We start from the raw sequence: 20,649 nt of genomic DNA, 5'->3' as shown, positions 1-20,649 counted from the left end.
CCACCCTACCGGCAAAGACGTACCGCCAAGCGATTTAGCGTTCCGGTACGACGCCGTGTAGAAACCGAAAGGGGTGCGGATTTTCATCCTCCTCCTAACAAGTTAACCCGCTTCCATCTAAGACTGCATCATCACACTTACCATCAGGTGAGATTGTAGTCAAGGGCTAACTTGTAAAGAATAAAAAAAAAAAAAACGCTGGCCGCTGATTTAGCTGTTAGCTAAGAGCTATAAGATATTGTGACGTAGCCACGTGCATAAGCGGCGTTGCCAGGCGACGCGCGGGCGGCGTGAGAATGCCGCGCCCCGACGCCCGCGCGTCCCGCCCGCACCAAGCGCCGGGCTACTCGCGACGACAAGACTCAGAACGAGTCCGCAGCCCGCGCTGAGTGTACTTGTCCGTGTACAGTGTCCGTCTGAACTACGCGCGTATCGGTCACGTCAGGTGTTCGAGACAGTGCACGTCAACGCGAACGCTTCGAGATGGACGAATTCGGCATGATGTCCCAGGGTTCGAGCACCTCGAGTATCTACGAGGATACCAGGTTTGTGTAATGCGCTCGACTTCCCGCTATATCCCGCTTTCCCTTTGCAATGCATTGAGTAAACGCTTCGGCGAATTGAATCCGTCCTCGTGCAATGTTGTTTCTTTATTGTCACCATTTCCTTGATGTTTTCATGATCATTATCTTGTCCATGTTGGTTAAACTTTTTTTTTTAATTTCATAAAATAATACACACTCCATAAAATCATGCTTGGATAAATGTGACTACTTACTGACTTCCCATTAGTTTTCTGTGTAATTCTACTTGTGTTGATGCTGGTTTCTTTTAATAAAATATCAGTATATATTTATATGCATTTATGTATGTTATGTTTATTATATTTATATGAAAACTAGTTGGTTACTTACTACTTGCCCAAGTTGCTCTGCTCGTTTCTCCTACATCGTTTTTTCTACATAGACAACGTTTTTGTGTACAACATATTATTATACCTACTTATTTATTATTAGGTTTGCGAACTTTAAATTATGTCTATACTAATTTTCGCGTGAAAATTAGTTTTTTTACAATTCCCACGGTAACCATAGTATAAAAATTAGCAGCTCCAAGCTCTAATTTATCTCTGTACTAAATTTCATCCAAATCGGTTCATGGTGTAGGTGTTGAAAGGTAACAGATAGACAGACTTGCTTTCGCATTTATTATAAGACTAGCGGACGCGCGCGGCTTCGTCCGCCCTTAGACCTCTTTAATCTAGCCTTTACAGTAAGTAGTATCGCTGTAAAAATGGAGTAACTTCTCCCGTTTTCCCACATTTCTCTTCACTACTCTGCTCTAATTGATCATCGCGTGACGAAAAGTATACTATAACCTGTCCAGGAGTATGAAGAATAATTGTACCAAGTTTCGTTTAAATCCGTCGAGTAGTTTTTGTTTCTATACAGATACCGAACATACAGACAGACAGACAAACAAAATTTTAACTGATTGAATATTTTTGGCATCAGTATCGATCACTAATCACCCTACCGCACCCTACTCCTACTCACCTCTACCCCTAACCTACTCCTACCCTAACTCTACAAAACCCCTCCCCCCTCCCCTCCCCCACCCCTCACCTCCCCCTCCCCCACCCCTTGCCAACCCCTCCCCCACCCCTTGCCAACCCCTCCCTCACCCCTGCCACACCCCACCCACACCCCTCCCCTACCGCAACCCTATCCCTACACCTACCCCTACCATACCCTACTGCAACCCTACCCTATCCTACCCCTACCATACCCTACCGCTACCCTACCCTACCCCTACCCTACTCCTATCATACCCATACCCTATTTCTACTATACCCCTAATCTACCACGAGATAGAAGCTTAAAAATGTAGTAACTTCTCCCGTTTTCCCAACATTTCCCTTCACTACTCTGCTCCTATTGATCGTAGCGTGGTGAAAAGTATACTGTAACCTGCCCATTAGTATGAAGAATAATTGTACCAAGTTTCGTTTAAATCCGTCGAGTACCTAGTTTTTGTTTTTATTCAGATACCGAATATACAGACAGACAGACAAACGAAAATTTTACTGATTGTATTTTTGTCACCAGTATCTATTACTAATCACCCCCTGTACCCTACCGTACCCTACTCCTAACCTACTCCTACTCTACCCCTACCCCTAACCTACTGCTACCCGAACTCTACAAAACCCCTCCCCCCCTCCCCCTCCTCAACCCATACCCCACCCCTCGCCAATCCCTCCCCCAGTCCTCGCCAACCCCTCCCCCACACCTCCCACACCTCTCCCACACCCCTCGCTTACCCCTCCCCTACCCTATCCATACCCATACCCTACTTCTAACCCTGCACCCTATCGTACCCTACTCCTACTCTACCCCTACCCCTAACCTACTCCTACCCTACCCCTCCCCTACTCCTCCCCTACCGCAACCCCACCCCTACCCCTACCCTAACCCTACCATACCCATACCCTATGACGGACAACCAAACAGACTGACAACAAAAAACTTTACTGTTTGCATTTTTGGCATCAGTATCGATCACTAATCACCCCCTGTAACCTACCCTACCCTACTCCTAACCTACTCCTACTCTACCCCTACCCTATCTACCTACTCCTACCCTAACTCTACAAAGCTTCTACCCTGCCCTACCCTACCATATCCTACCCCTACGCACCCCTTCCCCTTCCCCTTCCCTACCCCTACCCTTCCTACCATACCCCTACCCTACTCCAACCATACACCTACCCTACCATGCGACGGAAGCTTAAAAATGTAGTAACTTCTACCGTTTTCCCAACATTTCTCTTCACTGCTCTGCTCCTATTGATCGTAGCGTGATAAAGAGTATATTATATATAACCTGTCCAGGAGTATGAAGAATAATTGTACCAAGTTTTGTTAAAATCCGTCGAGTAGTTTTTGTTTCTATAACGAACATACAGACAGACAGACAAAAATTTTACTGATTGCATTTTTGGCATCAGTATCGATCACTAATCACCCCTTGATAGTTATTTTGGAAATATATTTCTTGTACAGAATTGACCTCTCTACAGATTTATTAGAAGTATAGATTAGTATGAATTATTTGGACTAAACTTCTGAAATCTGAACGTATCTATTATAAAGAGGTAAAGTTTGAAGTTGTGCGGGTAATTCTCTATATCTAGGTATTTATTTCTCCGATTTTTAAAATTCTTTTACCAAAAAAACCACGTATTGTCTAGTCCAGGAAAAATAAATCTGAGATTAATCATTCGAATGGAGGGAAAAATACAAGCTCATTCGACGCGAACTAAAATTCCGAGAAAGGCGTATTTAATTTTTTTGCAATCTAAAATTGTAGGTTTCAAATTACCTAACTAGCAGTCAAGCTTTGCTTTGATCTATTCTCTACCCCTATCCTATCCTACCCCTACTCAACCCATATCCTACTCCTACCCTAAGTATCTTATGTCCAACTCCTTGTACTAAGCTACCTCCCCACCAATTTTCAGTCAAATTGTTTCAGCCGTTCTTGAGTTTAGCGGTGACAATTCAAAAAGTTAAATAATAGGTATTTAAATTTAAAGTTAAATGAGGTAGTCTTGAATATGAAGTATAAAATTAAAAATATTTCGTTATTCGCGGATCTGACTGACGAAACTGATGTAAAATCTTCAAATTTAAACTTTAACTGCCAAATACCTATTGCCGAAATTGCGAATGGATGGTTTAAGAATGTCACTGCTTAAAATCACTCTGAATAGAAGCTTTTAAAAAATGTCAAGCAAGAAAAAATTTAAAAATTCTTCAAACTATTGTCTAAGACTGAAGATAATAGTTAATCAATAACTTCAATTAATTGTTTTTTCTTTATGTATTTGTTATTTATTTTGTCACCCAAGAAAGTATCCCTTATAATCCCATATAAAATACCATTCCATATTCACGGTTTCTGTATTCGCGGCAGATTTAGAGAATAATGAGCTTTTACTGTAACTGTAAAGTGGAGGCGCATGCCCTGGATTCGAACCTGCCTCCCTATCCTCCTTTGTCGAAAGCAATGCCATATACACTATGCTATCACGGCTCTACTAACCAGTTTTATGCAAAAGCTAAATAACTCAAACAAACGACTAGAAACTCAATTAATGAATTTTAAGGGAGTTAAGGAAAAATTAAAAAAAATATCCTGTGATACCCTACACGGAGCAAGCTTTGATGCACAGTGTACACAATTAGGGTTGTCAAACTTCATTCCACACGTTTAAATATGAGGGTTCCGTTTATGTACTACGTACGCTTGGAACCCTGAAAATCTGAACTATCACCCTATATTATCTTATCATTATTTTTAACTGCTTACTAAACTATTTAGAGCCAGATCTTTCTCATTTAGGAGGATATGGAGGGGATGGATGATTAGATACACCACGATGCTCAAATGCTTGTTGACGGGCGGTTGATTAAGTCTCAACTGTACCTTATTTAACTTTAAATAAGTTTTACTTCTTGTGTGAAGGTGGAAGCTGATCCAATGGCCTCCAAGCCCCTTTATGCGACTTCTACCAAGCGACTTTTCTATAAGCTTGCGTTTAATAATATCTTTGAACTTATTGAGAGACATGCCCGTGGTTCTATGTGCTAATGGTAGTGATGGAGACTCCTCTCAACTCGTGCCGCTACTGAGAATTTCTTGGACAAAAGAAATTTTAATAATATTTCATAACTTTGACCCAGGACTCGAGTTGAGTTCGAGTAGTACAAACTACTTACGGTAGTATTATGAAATATTGATTTTTTATTGCACTGTAATATTAGGTTTCAATGAACCCAAAATGATTCTCATGATCCATATCATTCCTCTGCACTCTTTACACCCTTCTGGTCTGCAGCTTTGAAACCTATACCTACCATCTAATGCCACTCTCCGTCTAAACTCCATAATTGTCAATTGTACTCTATGGTATAGTCGTAAGCAAGGCAAGTTCGTAGATAACACTCCTATGATATGCGGGCGACAGGGGGAAAGATTGCGCGGGTGTGAAATCGTGCGTGCGAGAAAGTGACGTGCATCAGTCGTGGGTTTTTCATTCATCGCTACACGCCCCAACATTCTTAAAATTAGATATTGTCTTGTAACAGAACAATTAATATGAAAATATTATATATTTTTTGGCAACCCTGTGTACAGGGAAGACTTTTTGCTCCCTTGCCGAAGTTACGAACGCGCCCCTCAAAGCGTGTGTCTCCCATGCAATATGCTTTTTGTCCAAATTTGTAATAATTCTGAGAGATATTAAAGGAATACCCGATTTTAATATTTCCATCTAAAGTTAATCTAAAGTTACAATTTAATTCAAAATCTACTCGACTGATATTAAGACTTTTGTTACCAATATAAAGCTATGTCTTTACCTGGTTACTTTGGCTAAATTTTATTACCGTATTTCCAAGAGAATGAATAATATGCGGAGCGTTTGCTAGTAGGTCTGTATCTATACCAATGACTCTCCTCCTCCTTGCGTCGTATTTCTCATTTGAAAGCTTGCTTCTTAACGATGTCGCGCCATGTGGCTCGGCTTTAATCGCCTAGCAGAGCCTTGTGTACCTTGGTGTCGAATGGGGCGGATTTGGTCTGACCAACGCACCGGGCTACGTCTTCGAGGTCTCTTTCCTTCCTCTTTGCCAGTGATCACTAGTTTATGTAATAATGGCTCTGTTGCGGCTCTTAAGTGCGGAAAAGACCCAGGAAAGAAGAAGAAGAAGAAGAAGAGTGGCTCTGTTCATTATATTCTGGGTATAGTACGGAGATCGTTAGTCCAATGGTTAGCTAACATTTCGCCCCCTGGGTCCCTCGGGCTATGTACGAGTAATATTGAATTTTTTTGTCCATCATAAAAAAATTATTCAAAATTAATTTATTTCCAGTAGGCTCAGTTTACAAGCACTTTTGAAAGGTCGGTTGACTATTTGTAAAGATTCTACCACCGCCCACCGGTTAGGAAGTCTGGTTCTGCTGAGAAGAACCAGCAAGAAACTTAACATTTGCTCTTGAAAAAGAAAAATATATTAGCTCTACATATTTAGGAAGTCGTTGATTTAACACCCCCGTGCCTCGGAGAAGACGTGGAGCCGCCTTCGAACTTCTGATAGTTTTTGATATAGAGTCAAACATTATGTCAGCCACTGAAGATCAAGTAAGCTCACAAGCCTGCAGCGCTAACTGCTTGACAGCTCATGCACATAGCGACCAACACACGATCAGTTTTATCGGCTGTCAAACAGTTGCAAGCAGCGCTGCAGACATGTGAGCTTTCTTGATCGTCAGTGGCTGACATTATGATGACCTTAGATCCGTCGACCCGCATTGCAATTGGATCTCCCCTCTAACCTCTGCAACAGAATAGAGATGAATGTTAAATATTGACTTGCGACTTTTTGAAATGAAGATGGAGTTTTACGATTATTTTGTTAGGCTTTGCAGTTTGGGTACCACTATTGAAAGAATAGTATCAACAGATTTCTCTTTTGTATTTTTTCCTTAACCCATGTCATCATCATCATCATTATCAACCCATATTCGGCTCACTGCTGAGCTCAAATCTCCTCTCAGAATGAGAGGGGTTAGGTCAATAGTCCACCATTCTTGCCCAATGCGGATTGGCAGACTTCGCACACGCTGAGAATTGAGAAAATTCTCTGGTATAAAGGTTTCCTCACGATGTTTTTGCTTCACCGTTTGTAACACGTGATATTTAAATTCTTAAAATGCACACAACTGAAAAGATGGAGAAAAGGAAAATGCGGTGTCTGTCTTCAATTTTATCGAGATTAACGAGCAGAAACAGAAATGCTTTACTAAAGTTATAATATGTGTTTATGATTAAGGGCGTTACTGACAGGCGGGCTTGAGGGCACTGAAGTGGCAAACTTGCTCAAGTCATATAGTAATATAGTAATATTATATAGTAATATAGTATACTGACCTAAATGCTTTGCGGGTTTGTGGTAATAACAATTCGTAGAAATACCAAAACAATTTAAAATTAACACATTATTATTAAACATAAACGTTTACTTGTCGAGTTTACAAGGTTGTATATTACATTAAGTAGGTATTCTACAGTTTTATTTTTGGTATATGTATATTTCGTTTTTATTAATTAACTTCGGAAGGGTGGCGAATTAAATTCATTCATTCAACGTATATTGCATATCAATTACGTAGAATCTGCCGTGAGTTAGTAGTAAAAGACAATCTTTCCCAAAACGCCTTGTGCCCTGAGTAACCATGGTCTTAACCCATACCTACTCCATATATTGTCTATCATACTTACTTACTATTCGGATATCCGCAGAAGAACCAATGTCATAGACATAGCTCAGCGAGTCGCGAAATTGAAGTGGCAATGTACAGAGTGTATATTCGTAGTAGGGGTAGTAATAGGGGGGTCCCAAGCTACTACTGGAATGGCGACCCCGCACGGGAAAGCGCTGTGTTGGTCGACCACTAGGTGGATCGAGGACATCAAGCGAGTAGCAGGGAGCCGCTGGATGCTGGCGGCTCGAGGTCACGATGTTTGGAACTCTATACAAGACGCCTATGTTCAGCAGTGGACGTCCATCATCATCATCATCATATCGTTTATCGTAGGTACCTACGATAAGAGCTTGGACTAAACTTTTATATGACGGAAGTCTGTCAGTGACAGGCTTTTTGAGAATTGACTGATGGATGTGACGACGTTGATTAAAAATTGGTAAATTTTTCCGTTCGTCAAAGGATGTTGTTTTTTATTGGTTTGTGGCCATGTTATGATGTCGAGTCCACGACGCAAGTGTGTTCTTTGTGGGTTCTTTTTCACATGCAAAAAAGTTTGTCGGAAGTTTCCCCCCTAGAGCCGTAACGTGTAGACAAAAACCCTCGTCGCTCACGCTTCGATCGGGCGGAAATGAATGCGTTTTTGACAGGCCCCGTGTGTAGGTGTACACTTTTTTTGTTCTCTGATTTTCTAATCTCGAGCTGCACATTGGAATGGACGGGGAACCCCTCGTAAATTCAATTACAAGTTATAACGAGGTTTTATTTTGAAGGGTGTTGCTAAAGTATAAGTTTTTAATGAACATGCACGATGTAAATGTGCGCAAATCTTATCTTGCATTACTTGATATTTTTCTTTTACATCTATCGATCAGCGGCGAAGAGTCCAACAAGCCGATTCCCGCCGGGTTACTGTTTCCGTACAAATTCATACATATTCGTCATTGTAATGAATATAATACAAAATAATACAATTTTTTATTGTTTCTTTTTCAACGGAACTGAAGGATCAAGAAGAGAAATCACAACAAAAGCAAGCTTTTAGGTTGTTATTAAACATTTTTTAATTCCTAAATGATATTATCAACATTCAATATCTTTATCGATTTATTCTTACAATAAATATTACCTATTAGAACATTCATCGCTGGAGTCAGTCGACATTGTAAGAAAAAGTATATATTTGGATAGCGTTTGTTCGGATACCGAATTGATAGCGATAGTCGACATAAGGTTCTCGTCTCAGATACCCCAAAAGGGTTTACTTTGGATATAGTTTTTAGCCGCTCACTTCGTAAAATCGTTCAGAATCTGTCATAATATTACTTACGATTTTAATAAAACCACCAAATCCCCGATACCAAAAATACAGCGAGGTCTGTGTGTGTTTGTAGGTAAGTTTTGCATTCAGATACAAATTCTAAGGCAATTGTTCCTATTGTACGATAATATGTAGTAATAGAGACAGAATTGAACAACTTGAACCAAGATCTGCGGCTGGATCATGCCCCATATAGGTACATAGATCTGGCAATTGTTCGTTCGTACACTCGTGGCGTGTTACTTGATAAAGGATACCTACATAATACTAAAAATAGTCCCGTATGTAGTTCGTAGATGAAGTTCTTTTATTGAAATTTTGCGATCAGATAAAAATTCAAAGTGATTTTCGTATTGTATTTGAAGGTTGCATAATAATGTAGATTGAACGGAATAGATGGCTGGCTCGTGTTACTTGAATATGTCCTAGATCTGTGAATTGTAAATTAACCATTTGAATAATATCGGCGTATTGTTACTTATCATTGTCAGGCTGGAGGCTGTCGTTCCCGGGTCGCCAGTGTCGTTATTTGTCATCCTATGGTTAACATTATCTCAATGCCATACTTCGTCTAGGGGATCTGGTGTCATTTGTCAAGCGACGAAAGACGAGGCTAACAATTCAATTCGATATTTTTTGATTTATTTATGAACATGTGTAACTTGTTACTCTGTAGTCCGATATTGATATTTTTTTTTTAATTAGAAAGAGCATATTTCGAATTAGGTTCCATATGAATTTGGAAAAAAACATCCCACCCTAAGGGTAGGAAAACAGGGGTTGATTGATTGTATACCCATAAGTAAAACCACGCATGACTTTTTATAGTGTAGTCCTGTTTTCAAAATATTTTTTTTTGTGAATATTACTTCAAAATTAGATGTATTAGTTTGAAAAAAAAGTTTCTACCCTAAAGGTGGGAAAATAGGGGTGATAATTATATTCATAAAGCCATACATATTATGCGGCTTATGCGTTGTAATAGCAAACCAAACTGATGGTTGATGCTTTCAGACTGTCTTCCTGGTACATGTTTTTATTTTATTAATTTCTATATGTACACACATACGAATAAAAAAAATCCTTTAATCAAGAAATCGTTTATTTTGCTTCGCTGCACTGCAGGGGTATTGATTACCAGTATACAAGAATATTTTTCTCGGTAAATAATTTTCTTGATGTGAATCCATCAAAGCAAGAATTTTCCTTTTCTGGTTTGATTTTGAATATAATTCATATGAATTTAATATCCGCTGAGTTTATATGAATTTAATATGTAGGTACAGGGTAAGCTTATAAATTTTCTAATAAATTATTTTCAATTCTAAGAATTTTCCTCCTCTGCTTCGATTCTGAATATAGTTCACAAGAAATGAATATTATAGGATAAATTTTATAAGGGTATTAGATTATTATAAAATTCACTGAATTGTCGATGTAATATCGTTGATGCAGAAATGAATTTCAACGGAAAATTTAATCTCTTATTGAATATATTTATCCGACTGAAGCTTATGGTACGAGATGCGTTATTAGAAATATATACCCTCATATACTTACATTTATTTGTGTATACTCGTAGCATTAGGGATCAGGAATGAAGAATCGAAATCTGTCCAGGGGACTTCAACTACGTATGGATGTAGACCTGCGCCAAGCCTGGCAGTTCTATGGTAAAAAGGTGAAGAGGGAATTAAATCGAAAAACTCCTGAGCGCACTTTCTGAATTATATCCCGTACAACACCAACAGACAGGCAACTTTTCGCGCGATGTTCCAATGATTGCAATTTTGCACTAGTTAACGCCTCGTTACTGATGAGCCTTCTTCTAGTTTAGTAACTAGTAGTATCTAGTAACTGTTAATGCGAAGCTTGACTAGGGTCCCCTAATTCATATAACTCAGGGATTTTTAAAGTGGGGTAGGGCTTCGCCATTCGACGGCAGGGGGTTTCGCGATAAGATTTATGTAATGTTGGCTTTTTGACTGATACTGAGTAAGAGTTAAGGTTAAAATTGTCCAAAATTACTCCTAACATTGAATCCATTTGCAACAAGAAACAAGCACAACCATTTCTTTTGGTACTTTATGTATTACTGAGAAGAAAATAAAGTTTTTATTTGAATAAAAGTCAAATAAAAACCTTATTGTCTTCAACAGTCTATTATTTGTTTTTTTTTTTTTTTGGGGGGGGGGGGGGGGGTTCCATTAGTTGGTAAGGGGTTCGCTGTCACTTGGAAAATTAGATAGGGGTTCATGGAGCCGAAATTTTGAGAAACCCTGATATAACTGAACCTAACCGAACTAGAAGGACACTACCTGCAGCAGTGTGTCGGCTTGTTGCCAGAATTTGCCTCTGGAGAATAATTTGTATCGCCTCGGCGCATCACTCTGTCGCAGTATCGTTCAGTGCGGTTTCACCTTGAATGAATGAATGAAATATACTAGCAGACGCCCGCGACTTCGAAATTTAGTTTTTCTTTTTCACAAATCCCTCGGGAACCATGGACTTTTCCGAAATAAAAAGAAACTTATATGGTAAACCAGAGTAATATCTATTTCCATTCCAAATTTCAACGAAATCGGTTTAGTAGTTTCGGCGTTTAAGAGTAACAAACATCCATACAAACTTGGCGTTTATAATATTAGTAGGACGAATAATTAAAAGAGTAACTCTAAAAATGAAGGACTACAAACTTTCAACCCCTATTTCACCTCCTTCTATTTTTATTTTAGGGTCAAAAAGTATCCTATGTTTTGCTCCTAGGTCCCGTTTACGATCATACCAAAATTTATCTTGATCGGTTCAGCCGTTTAGCCGTAAAAGGTAACAGACAGACAGACTTACTTTCGCATTTATAATATTAATTAGTATAGATTGTACACCAAAAAGAATAATAACAAGCAAGAAATTAACTTAAACTAATGTTACCTAATGTACACCTTTATGGTAGACGTCTACAGATCCGCTTAATTGTCGGACGCGTCGCATCAAACGGATCGTAGTATTTTTTTGTATAGAAAGTCGTACAAGTGCGTGCACTGTTCCTCATCGTACGGATCGCACGAATCTATCGTAAATTTAAATAAAAAAAAAGATTAAATAGATACATACATAGACTATCAAATTCATTACCCTTCCTTTTGGCTTCGCCGTAGTGAAAACTTTTTAATGGCAGGCGTCCACAGATCCGCATCATACGTAAATGATAAATTTTACAATGTTAAGTGGACGCACTTGTATGATTTACTATACAAAGTATACTAAAAACCGTTTGATGCGATGCGCCCGATCCGATACGTACGATGCGCAACTGTGGACGCCTGCCTTTATACGTGTCCTCTACAGCGAAAACTTACCGCATAGGCTACTGTTTTATTCAGGCCTATTCTATTAGGCTAAGTATACCTTTACTTAAAAGTAAACTCTCTGCTATTAAACATTTTCCTATCTCTATTCATAATTTCTCTCGTGTTTCTCAAAAGGCGGTATTTTATTGTTGATTACGATTCAGCTCAGTAGCTTGTAATTCATAACTCCAAGTTTGCATCTCAAAGAGCAAAGTCTTTCCTTTCTTTTCCTCTTATTCAAGTTAAAATTTATAGAAGTCCTTTCTTAGTGAGCGCTCTACATTGCGATCGATGTAACTACTTCGTTATCAACCCATATTCGGCTCACTGCTAGCTCGAGTCTCCTCTCAGTATGAGAGGGTTTAGGCCAATAGTCCACCACGATGGCCCAATGCGCATTGGCAAATTTCACAAGAATTAAAAAAAATCTCTGGTATGAACGTTTCCTCACGATGTTTTCCTTCACCGTTTGAGACACGTGATATTTAATTTCTTAAAATGCACACAGCTGAAACATTTATAGGTGCATGCCCCGGACCGGATTCAAATCCACACCCTCCGGAATCGGAGGCAGAGGTCATATCCAATAGGCTATCACGGCGCAGTAACTACATATTACAAGTAATTCATGGATATGTATAGTATTTCAGAGACTCGTAACGAGTGTTGAATCAATTGGTCAATATTTCTCTGATATATGACAATTTTTAATGGCTCTGATAAATACAACTCGTGCGGATTAACTTGACACTTGGCTCGGACAATGTTTGTACTGTGCAACAGTACAGTGGGCACAATTTTACAAGGCAACCTATTGTCAATAGACACATGAAACCACGGGCATGTCTCACAATAAGTTCAAAGTTTTTATTAAACGTAAGCTTATAGAAAAGTCGTATTATAGTGTCAATGATTACGTAAAAGACAAAATTGCTTGGAAATGAAATGTATTACATGACAGGCTACTTATATACCTATTGTTAAATGGTGATAAACTAAAAACGGATAAACCTGGCTGAGTTTGATGTGGGCTCTTCTCGGATCAAAGCGCGTAACTATATTTTTAAGTTTTCGAATAATTATTATCACCATTATCTTAAGTTTAATATTAGTACCTGACGTTTCGAAAGAGCTTGTGAACTAAGCCTATTTGAAATAAATGAATTTTGACTTTGACTTTGACAATGTGAATTTTTCTATCATTTATTCATTTATCACAAATAAATAACAGATAAGGGTATTTAATGAATATTGTATTACTGAGATAGAAAGGAAAATTTCGACACCTGCGCGTGTTACCTTTGTTTATTACATGTACCGTGCAAATCTGAACTAACGAAGATAATTAATTGATTTCCGGTTGCTCGTACATTGCTGTAATTCGCTTGAGTGACGCAGTTTCCGCTTTTCTCGATACCGTCACAAAAGCTCGTGTGTTTCTACATTCTGTAGTTTTCCATCCCAGATATTTATTTATTTACTTTATAGGTAGTTTGGTGATATTGTAAGAGCCGTGATAGCCCAGTGGATACGACCTCTGCCTCCGATTCTGGAGGGTGTGGGTTCGAATCCAGTCCGTGGTATGCACCTTCAACTTTTCAGTTGTGTGCATTTTAATAAATTAAATATCACGTGTCTCTAACGATGAAGGAAAAACATCGTGAGGAAACCTGCATACCAAAGAATTTTCATAATTCTCTGCGTATGTGAAGTCTGCCAATCCGCATTGGGCCAGCGTGGCGGACTATTGGCCTAACCCCTCTCATTCTGAGAGGAGACTCGAGCTCAGCAGTGAGCCGATTATGGGTTGATCAAATCAAAACCAAAATATTGGCGAGGTGGCGCAGATGCTTCTTTCTGGCAAAATCCTTGCTCGATAGAATTGTTCGTGTATTTTTGACGGCCTCCGTCGCGCAGTGGTATGCGCGGTGGATTTACAAGACGGAGGTCCTAGGTTCGATCTCCGGCTGGGCAGATTGAGATTTTCTTAATTGGTCCAGGTCTGGCTGGTGGGAGGCTTCGGCCGTGGCTAGTTACCACTCTACCGCAAAGACGTACCGCCAAGCGATTTAGCGTTCCCTTATGATGCTGTGTAGAAACCGAAAGGGGTGTGGATTTTCATCCTCCTCCTAACAAGTTAACCCGCTTCCATCTAAGTTTGTATCATCACTTACCATCAGGTGAGATTGTAGTCAAGGGCTATCTTGTAAAGAATTAAAAAAAATCTGTGATGTAAAATTGGCACGAATGCTTATTACAAGTGAATGCTCAAGTCCAAGGAATTTTCCATTTTGTACAATTTGTAAGACAACGCCTACCAACAATTTTATAATAGAGAGTAGCTAAATTCATATCACTTTTTGCGGTGATTTCGTAAGCGCGTAGCACGTCTATAGTATAAAATGTCGTTGATGCCTACCCTATTTAAAAACATTGTGCACGCCTCTGAATGGGATAAGGTTTCTAGTCTACCGGTGTGTATATTCTGGTGATAAAGCTCTGGAACTATTTGAGCTCGTACCCCCATCACCATTTTACTATAGCATTGCAAGACATGGGGTTTCATTCTTTGTCATTGACATTTTTGTGAAGCCCGAGAATTTTTCATTTTTATTCTTTACAAGTTAGCCCTTGACTACAATCTCACCTGATGGTAGGTGATGATGCAATCTTGGATGTAAGCGGGCTAACTTGTTAGGAGTAGGGTAAAAATCCACACCTCTTTCGGTTTCTACACGTCATTGTACATCTTTGCCGGTAGGGTGGTAATTAGCCACGGCCGAAGCCTCCCACCAGTCAGACCTGGATCAATTAAGAAAACCTTTAATTTGCCCAGCCGGGGATCGAACCCAGAACCACCGTCTTGTAAATCCACCGCGCATACCACTGCGCCACGGGTCGCCAAAACATATATAAAGTTACATGTCATCATTATTTTAAAAGCCCACTACCAGAGCCAGGCCAATGCGTGTTGATGCCATCTTAAGGTCCGTTTATATCTACAGACGCAGTGCGTCACAGACAAGTAGCGTGGCAGACACCCACAGACACCGTCTATTCACACTGCCCAGCAAGCAGAGAGACACTTGAAGTCCTTTACATAAAAGAAGTCCAACAGACGCGGCGCTAATGTCTTAATGGCGCTCATTATCATTTGGTAATGGCGGTCTTATTGTCATTTGTGTAAGGCGCTGTCAATTTTAATTCAGGTTTCATAATTAGGACTCTACAGACATGAACCGCACAGACAAAATATTCTTTCCGCGATTACTGACCGGGCGCGGCCGTGTCTGTCAACGTCTGCGCGGCTGCGTTACGATAGATATAGAAGAATATTATTTTGTCTGCCACGGCACGTGTCTGGCACGCTAAATGTCTGTCGATATAAACGGACCTACATGTACCTATCCAGTAAAAAAAATGTACTAACTGATCCTTCCATCCGCGCACAACTAGACGTCCCAAACACTACACAAAAATAACATAAAGCGTCTATGATCAAGCACTATAGTTGCAAAACTAACTCAATGGCCGACAAAGTTTCAGCTTTTATAAAATACGAAAGTTTGGCCATTTTCAGACTATCGTTCAATAAAGTCATTGATACACTACGAGTATTTTAACTTTCCGATAGTTACTTAGCACTAAGTGGGAAGATATTGATTTCACTGCGTTTATTTTTTCGAAAATTGAGATTCTATTGAATCTTGAATGTCTCTAGAAAGCTAAACACTCACCATTCAATAAATTCACATGCTTTCAGCGTTAACGGCTTGAAGTCCGATAAAACTGATCCTTCCAACCTTGGAGCAGCGTGGTGGGTCTAAGTTGCACATTTCATATTAGAACGGAACGTTTTGACATGATCGTGTAAGCTCACCTGAAGTGTGATCAAATATATATGTATATGTTCCATATCCCATCTTTGAAAGAAGTCTTTAGTAGGCTGTTCAAATAGTTAGTAGGTATCCGCTAAGAAGGGAATTGGAGACAGGGACGGATTAAAGAGGTCTGAATGCGGACGTAGTCGTAAATGTAGCTCGAGCTACCGCAGCTAATAATGATGCGTAAAACGGAGCGTTTTGACTAGTACGTGTGAACGCACCTTAAAGGCAGGCCGGCGCATTAAACGGATTTTTAACTTTAAGGTACAATTTCTTTCTTCTTTCTTTATAGTCCAACGGTGCGGGTACCGAACCACCATCCTCGGTGACTAATCCAACCGCTTTTACTGTTGAGCTATTGAGGCTTAAATTAAATTGTGCGATCCGTAAGATGCGGCTCAGTGGACACACTTCTATGCAAATAATATTAAGATCCGTTTGATGCGTTGCGTCCGACACGTAGGATGATCTGTGGACGCCCACCATAAGTGTGATGAAATGCGGCGGTGGCAACGACCTTTGGCGGCGAGCGCTCCCGGGCGCAAAGTGACGCGCGCACAGCTGCGCGGGGCCCGGCCGGCGTCGCATCCACGCCCTCGTCTCCGACACCCATTCAGCATCGATTGACAACTACCACGAGCCGTACGACTACGCTGTCTGCGTGATATACAGCTGTGTTAGCTCGAGCTACGTATACTAGCGCTCGCCCGTGACTTCGGCAGCTCTCAGACCTCTTTGAAGACAGGCTTATGAAGATCTGTAGACGGGTCTAAACACTCCTTCTCACTGTCCGTCCATAAGACGTCTAGCAAGAAGCTTTTGCTTGGCTGTTACAATAACAGAACATAACTTCGCTTGCACACATGCACGCTTTTCGCGTCCGACACCCATTGAGCATCGATTGACAACGCTGTCTACGTGATATACAGCTGTGTTAGCTCAAGCTACATATACTAGCGCTCGCCCGTGACTTCGGCCGCTCTCAGACCTCTTTAAAGACAGGCTATGTTGGTTAATGAGGATCTTTAGACGGATCTAAACGTTCCATCTCACTATCCGTCTAAAGAAGCTTTTGTTTGGCTGTTGCAATAACAGAACATAACTTCGCCAGGCCGGTGTCACATTTGAGCATCGATTGACAACTACCACGAGCCATACAACTACGCTGTCTACATGATATACAGCTGTGTTAGCTCGAGCTACATATACTAGCGCTCGCCCGTGGCTTTGGTCGCTCACAGACCTCTGAAGACAGGCTTTGTTGACTAATGAGTAAAACGGTTCTTCTCATAGATTATCCTTTAATAATAAACAGCCAAATGAAAGCGTCTAGCAAGAAGCTTTCGCTTGGCTTTTACATTCGCACGAGAGTTTTCTTTAACTGACGTTAAAAAAAGCACTAAAATACAACAAATGCATTCATAAGTATATTATGTTCACACGACAGCGTTTTTAAAACACGACGCTTTTTTTCGAGCAGCGTTGCAATTTCAATTTTGGGCGTTGGAAATGGACCTTCATTTATTTTCATACTAAGTATATTTGAACACTTTTTTAACGTCCGTTGAAAAAACTCTCGTGCGAATGGGGACTTAATTAAAGGGCATAGTTTAATTTAGGTACAGAACGTAGGCGTACAGCCTCTCATCGGATTACATTTCGTACCTGTTGAACCTAGGGTTGTCATAAAAGGGGAAAAATACGTGGTAGGGTTGCCATGTACATGTGCATTATAGTATTTAATACAAAAGAAGACTATATAACGCATTTGTTATTTATTTATATAAAACTGAATTTCTGTGCAGGCCCAGCCTGAGCCTTGTTCAAAACTAGAATCCCTTGATATATGCTTTTTTTTGAAAATTTTCTAAAGCCACCTAACTCCATAATAGGCTATTTGACACTATTTTTTTTTAAATGGTCTTAAATAGTTCATTATATCGTTTGATAGATTGATAGTTTTATTCTTCAAATTTTTTGAGACGTGATTACATGAAAATTTTAGTTTTTAAATGCTATTTTGACAATACTAGCCAAAACGCCTGTCGGTCATAATGACTAATAATATGAGAAATTATATTCCCAGCCAAGGGAAACTTCAAGGGTCCCTAGCGAAGGGTTGCCAAGAAGCCAAGTGTTTGGCAAATGGGGATATCATTTCTAATATTATGCCGAGGAAAACATGAAAAAATTATTCTTTATACTTAGACGGTTGAGGATCTTAATCCTTAAAACCTGCTACGTCCCAAAGCCACCACGGTCCAAGATCCATACTTGGCTACCGTACTTACCTTAATGTTGGATCAGCTGCTGTATGGACCTCTACCTCCGATTCCGGAGGGTGTGAGTTCGAATCCGGTCCGGGGCATGCACCTCCAACTTTTCAGTTGTGTGCATTTTAAGAAATTAAATATCACGTGCCTCAAACGGTGAAGGAAAAACATCACATTTTCTGCGTGTGTGAAGTCTGCCAATCCGCATTGGGACAGCGAGGTGGACTATTGGCCTAAGCCCTCTCATTCTGAGAGGAGACTCGAGCTCAGCAGTGAACCGAATATGGGTTGATAACGACGACGATGATTTATTTTAAAGGAGCAACTGTTGAGTTTCTTGCCGGTTTCTTCTCAGCAGAACCTGCCTTGCGAACCGGTGGTAGAATCATTACAAATAGTCAACTGACGTGTCAAAAGTGCTTGTAAACTGAGCCTACTTAAAATAAATGATTTTTTAATTTTACGTTTAAAATGACTAAGGTCTGGCGTTCACAGGCTCTCCGTCTATCACAGCAGGTAATATAAACGTGTAACACTTCCGTGTGCAAAATATTGTTTGACGGTTGACGTCATGTGTCACTGAAATTATCATACCATAACTATGTATGGGTTTTGTGACTTCAAAATCAACTTTGCAGATATAACGGAAATCTAAGAGACTAAAGGTGAAACCGCACTATAGCGACACTGAAGCGCTATTCTGTAATTATGTTTCTATAACTCGACAGCAATGATTTTGTACTATAGATATGTCACTAACGCGTCGAAAGCTAGCTAGTCTTAGCTTCATTAAGTCGCATAGTAAACAACGAAAGTTATTTAAACAAATAATACCTAAATATTGTCTTCAATGTCCAGGAAGTGTAAAAACTATATACTTATACATAAATATTTAATGCGTGCGTATATATTATAGGATATGCGAGTTATCAAGGAAATCTTTTAGTATTATTGTGCGCTCAGTGTAGTAGCTAAATTCGAATCACTTTACGGTGAATTTTTGTAGGCTCGTAACATATCTATACTATAAAATAACGTTGCTCGTTGTGCAAGTTTCGAATTTGTTCACACTCATGCTTACGCAAGCAAAACTTTTGTACACCTTGAGTTACATTATTGGAGTTTCAGGAAGGATCCCTAATTCTTTGAAAATATAATATAGTCTATAGCCTTCCTCGATAAATGGGCTATCTATCACTGAAAGTATTTTTCAAATCGGACCAGTAGTTCCTGAGAATAGCGCGTTCAACAAACTCTTCAGCTTTATAATATCAGTATAGATGTGAGTTATCAAGAAAATCGTTCAGTATAAATTTCAATAGTAAATCTAGACACCTATGTATGTATGTAGCATACAAGACTGGACACGTACAAGTAAAAATGGGACGCCAGGGTACGGGTACCTAATTGATTGATGCATACGACTGCATTGATTTTCAAGTTGCGTCTAGGTACAAGGAAAAAGTGGGTTATGGATGACTTCGTGTTTCGGCTGAAGTTCTGATTAGATGATAGAGTTGTTGTGAACTTTTACCGTTTTCAAACATCTACTTCTTATTTCTTGTTTACACATTTGAGCCGTGATAGCCCAGTGGATATGACCTCTGCCTCCGATTTCGGTGGGTGTGGGTTCGAATCCGACCCGGGGTATGCACCTCCAACTTTTCAGTTGTGTGCATTTTAAGAAATTAAATATCGCGTGTCTCAATCGGTGAAGGAAAACATCAGAGAATTTCTTAATTCTCTGTGTGTGAAGTCTGCCAATCCGCTTTGGGCCAGCGTGGTGGACTATTGGCCCAACCCCTCTCATTCTGAGAGGAGACTCGAGCTCAGCAGTGAGCCGTATATGGGTTGATAACGACGAGTTCTTGTTTACCCTTGCCTAGAGCTAAAAATGCTGAAATCCGTTTATTTTACGACATAATTATAATGCTTGATTTCAGACATTATATAAAATAGTTGTATATTGGAAAACTAAAAATAATAATATCTAAAGTTGCGATTTTTAAATCTATATGTATAGTAATATTATAAAGCTGAAGTGTTTGTTTGGTTGGTTGAAAGCGGTTAATTCGGAAACTATTGGTTGAATTTAAATAGTATTTTTTTAATTGGATAATCCCATTTAACGGTAGGCTATGGGCTATATAACATCGCGCTACGTCAAATAGGAGCAGAATTTCAAGATTGTAGGGTAAAATAGGGAAAAATTATTACCTTATTTTGAAACTTCTGCTTTTATGTTACACAAAAATCATATATGACGGAACTACCCCTTTAAATACATTGTCTATCATTTAAGGTTGACTTTTATCGAGAGATTCGACGCGTTCGAAATCGCCCGGGTTCATATTTGCGGCTAAAAATTACGTTATTTTCGGAACTGTACAGCCAAAAATGACGTAAAATCTGCAAAAGAGTCCATTCCGTAGTCTCTATTAAATAGAGTAAGATCCCAGAGCGATCCGACACAGATGAAACCAAAAAAC

General features: G+C 39.6%; 1 protein-coding gene across 2 annotated transcripts in view; it reads left to right on the top strand.

Annotated features, from left to right (window-relative positions):
• Positions 1-383: 383 nt before the first annotated feature.
• The window catches only part of LOC112046296 (insulin-like growth factor 2 mRNA-binding protein 1), an 83,000-nt gene continuing 62,734 nt past the window's right edge, over positions 384-20,649 (top strand). For both annotated transcript variants that reach the window (XM_024082900.2, XM_052890922.1), the window contains exon 1: positions 384-545. In XM_024082900.2, the coding sequence (XP_023938668.1) occupies positions 484-545 (62 nt within the window). In that variant the 5' untranslated portion in view covers positions 384-483. The remainder of the gene's footprint in view (positions 546-20,649) is intronic.

The sequence above is a fragment of the Bicyclus anynana genome, chromosome Z (assembly GCF_947172395.1).
Source record: "Bicyclus anynana chromosome Z, ilBicAnyn1.1, whole genome shotgun sequence".
NCBI lineage: Eukaryota > Metazoa > Arthropoda > Insecta > Lepidoptera > Nymphalidae > Bicyclus > Bicyclus anynana.
The sequence above is the reverse complement of the archived record's forward strand: the minus strand, read 5'-3'. Positions and strand labels throughout refer to the sequence as shown.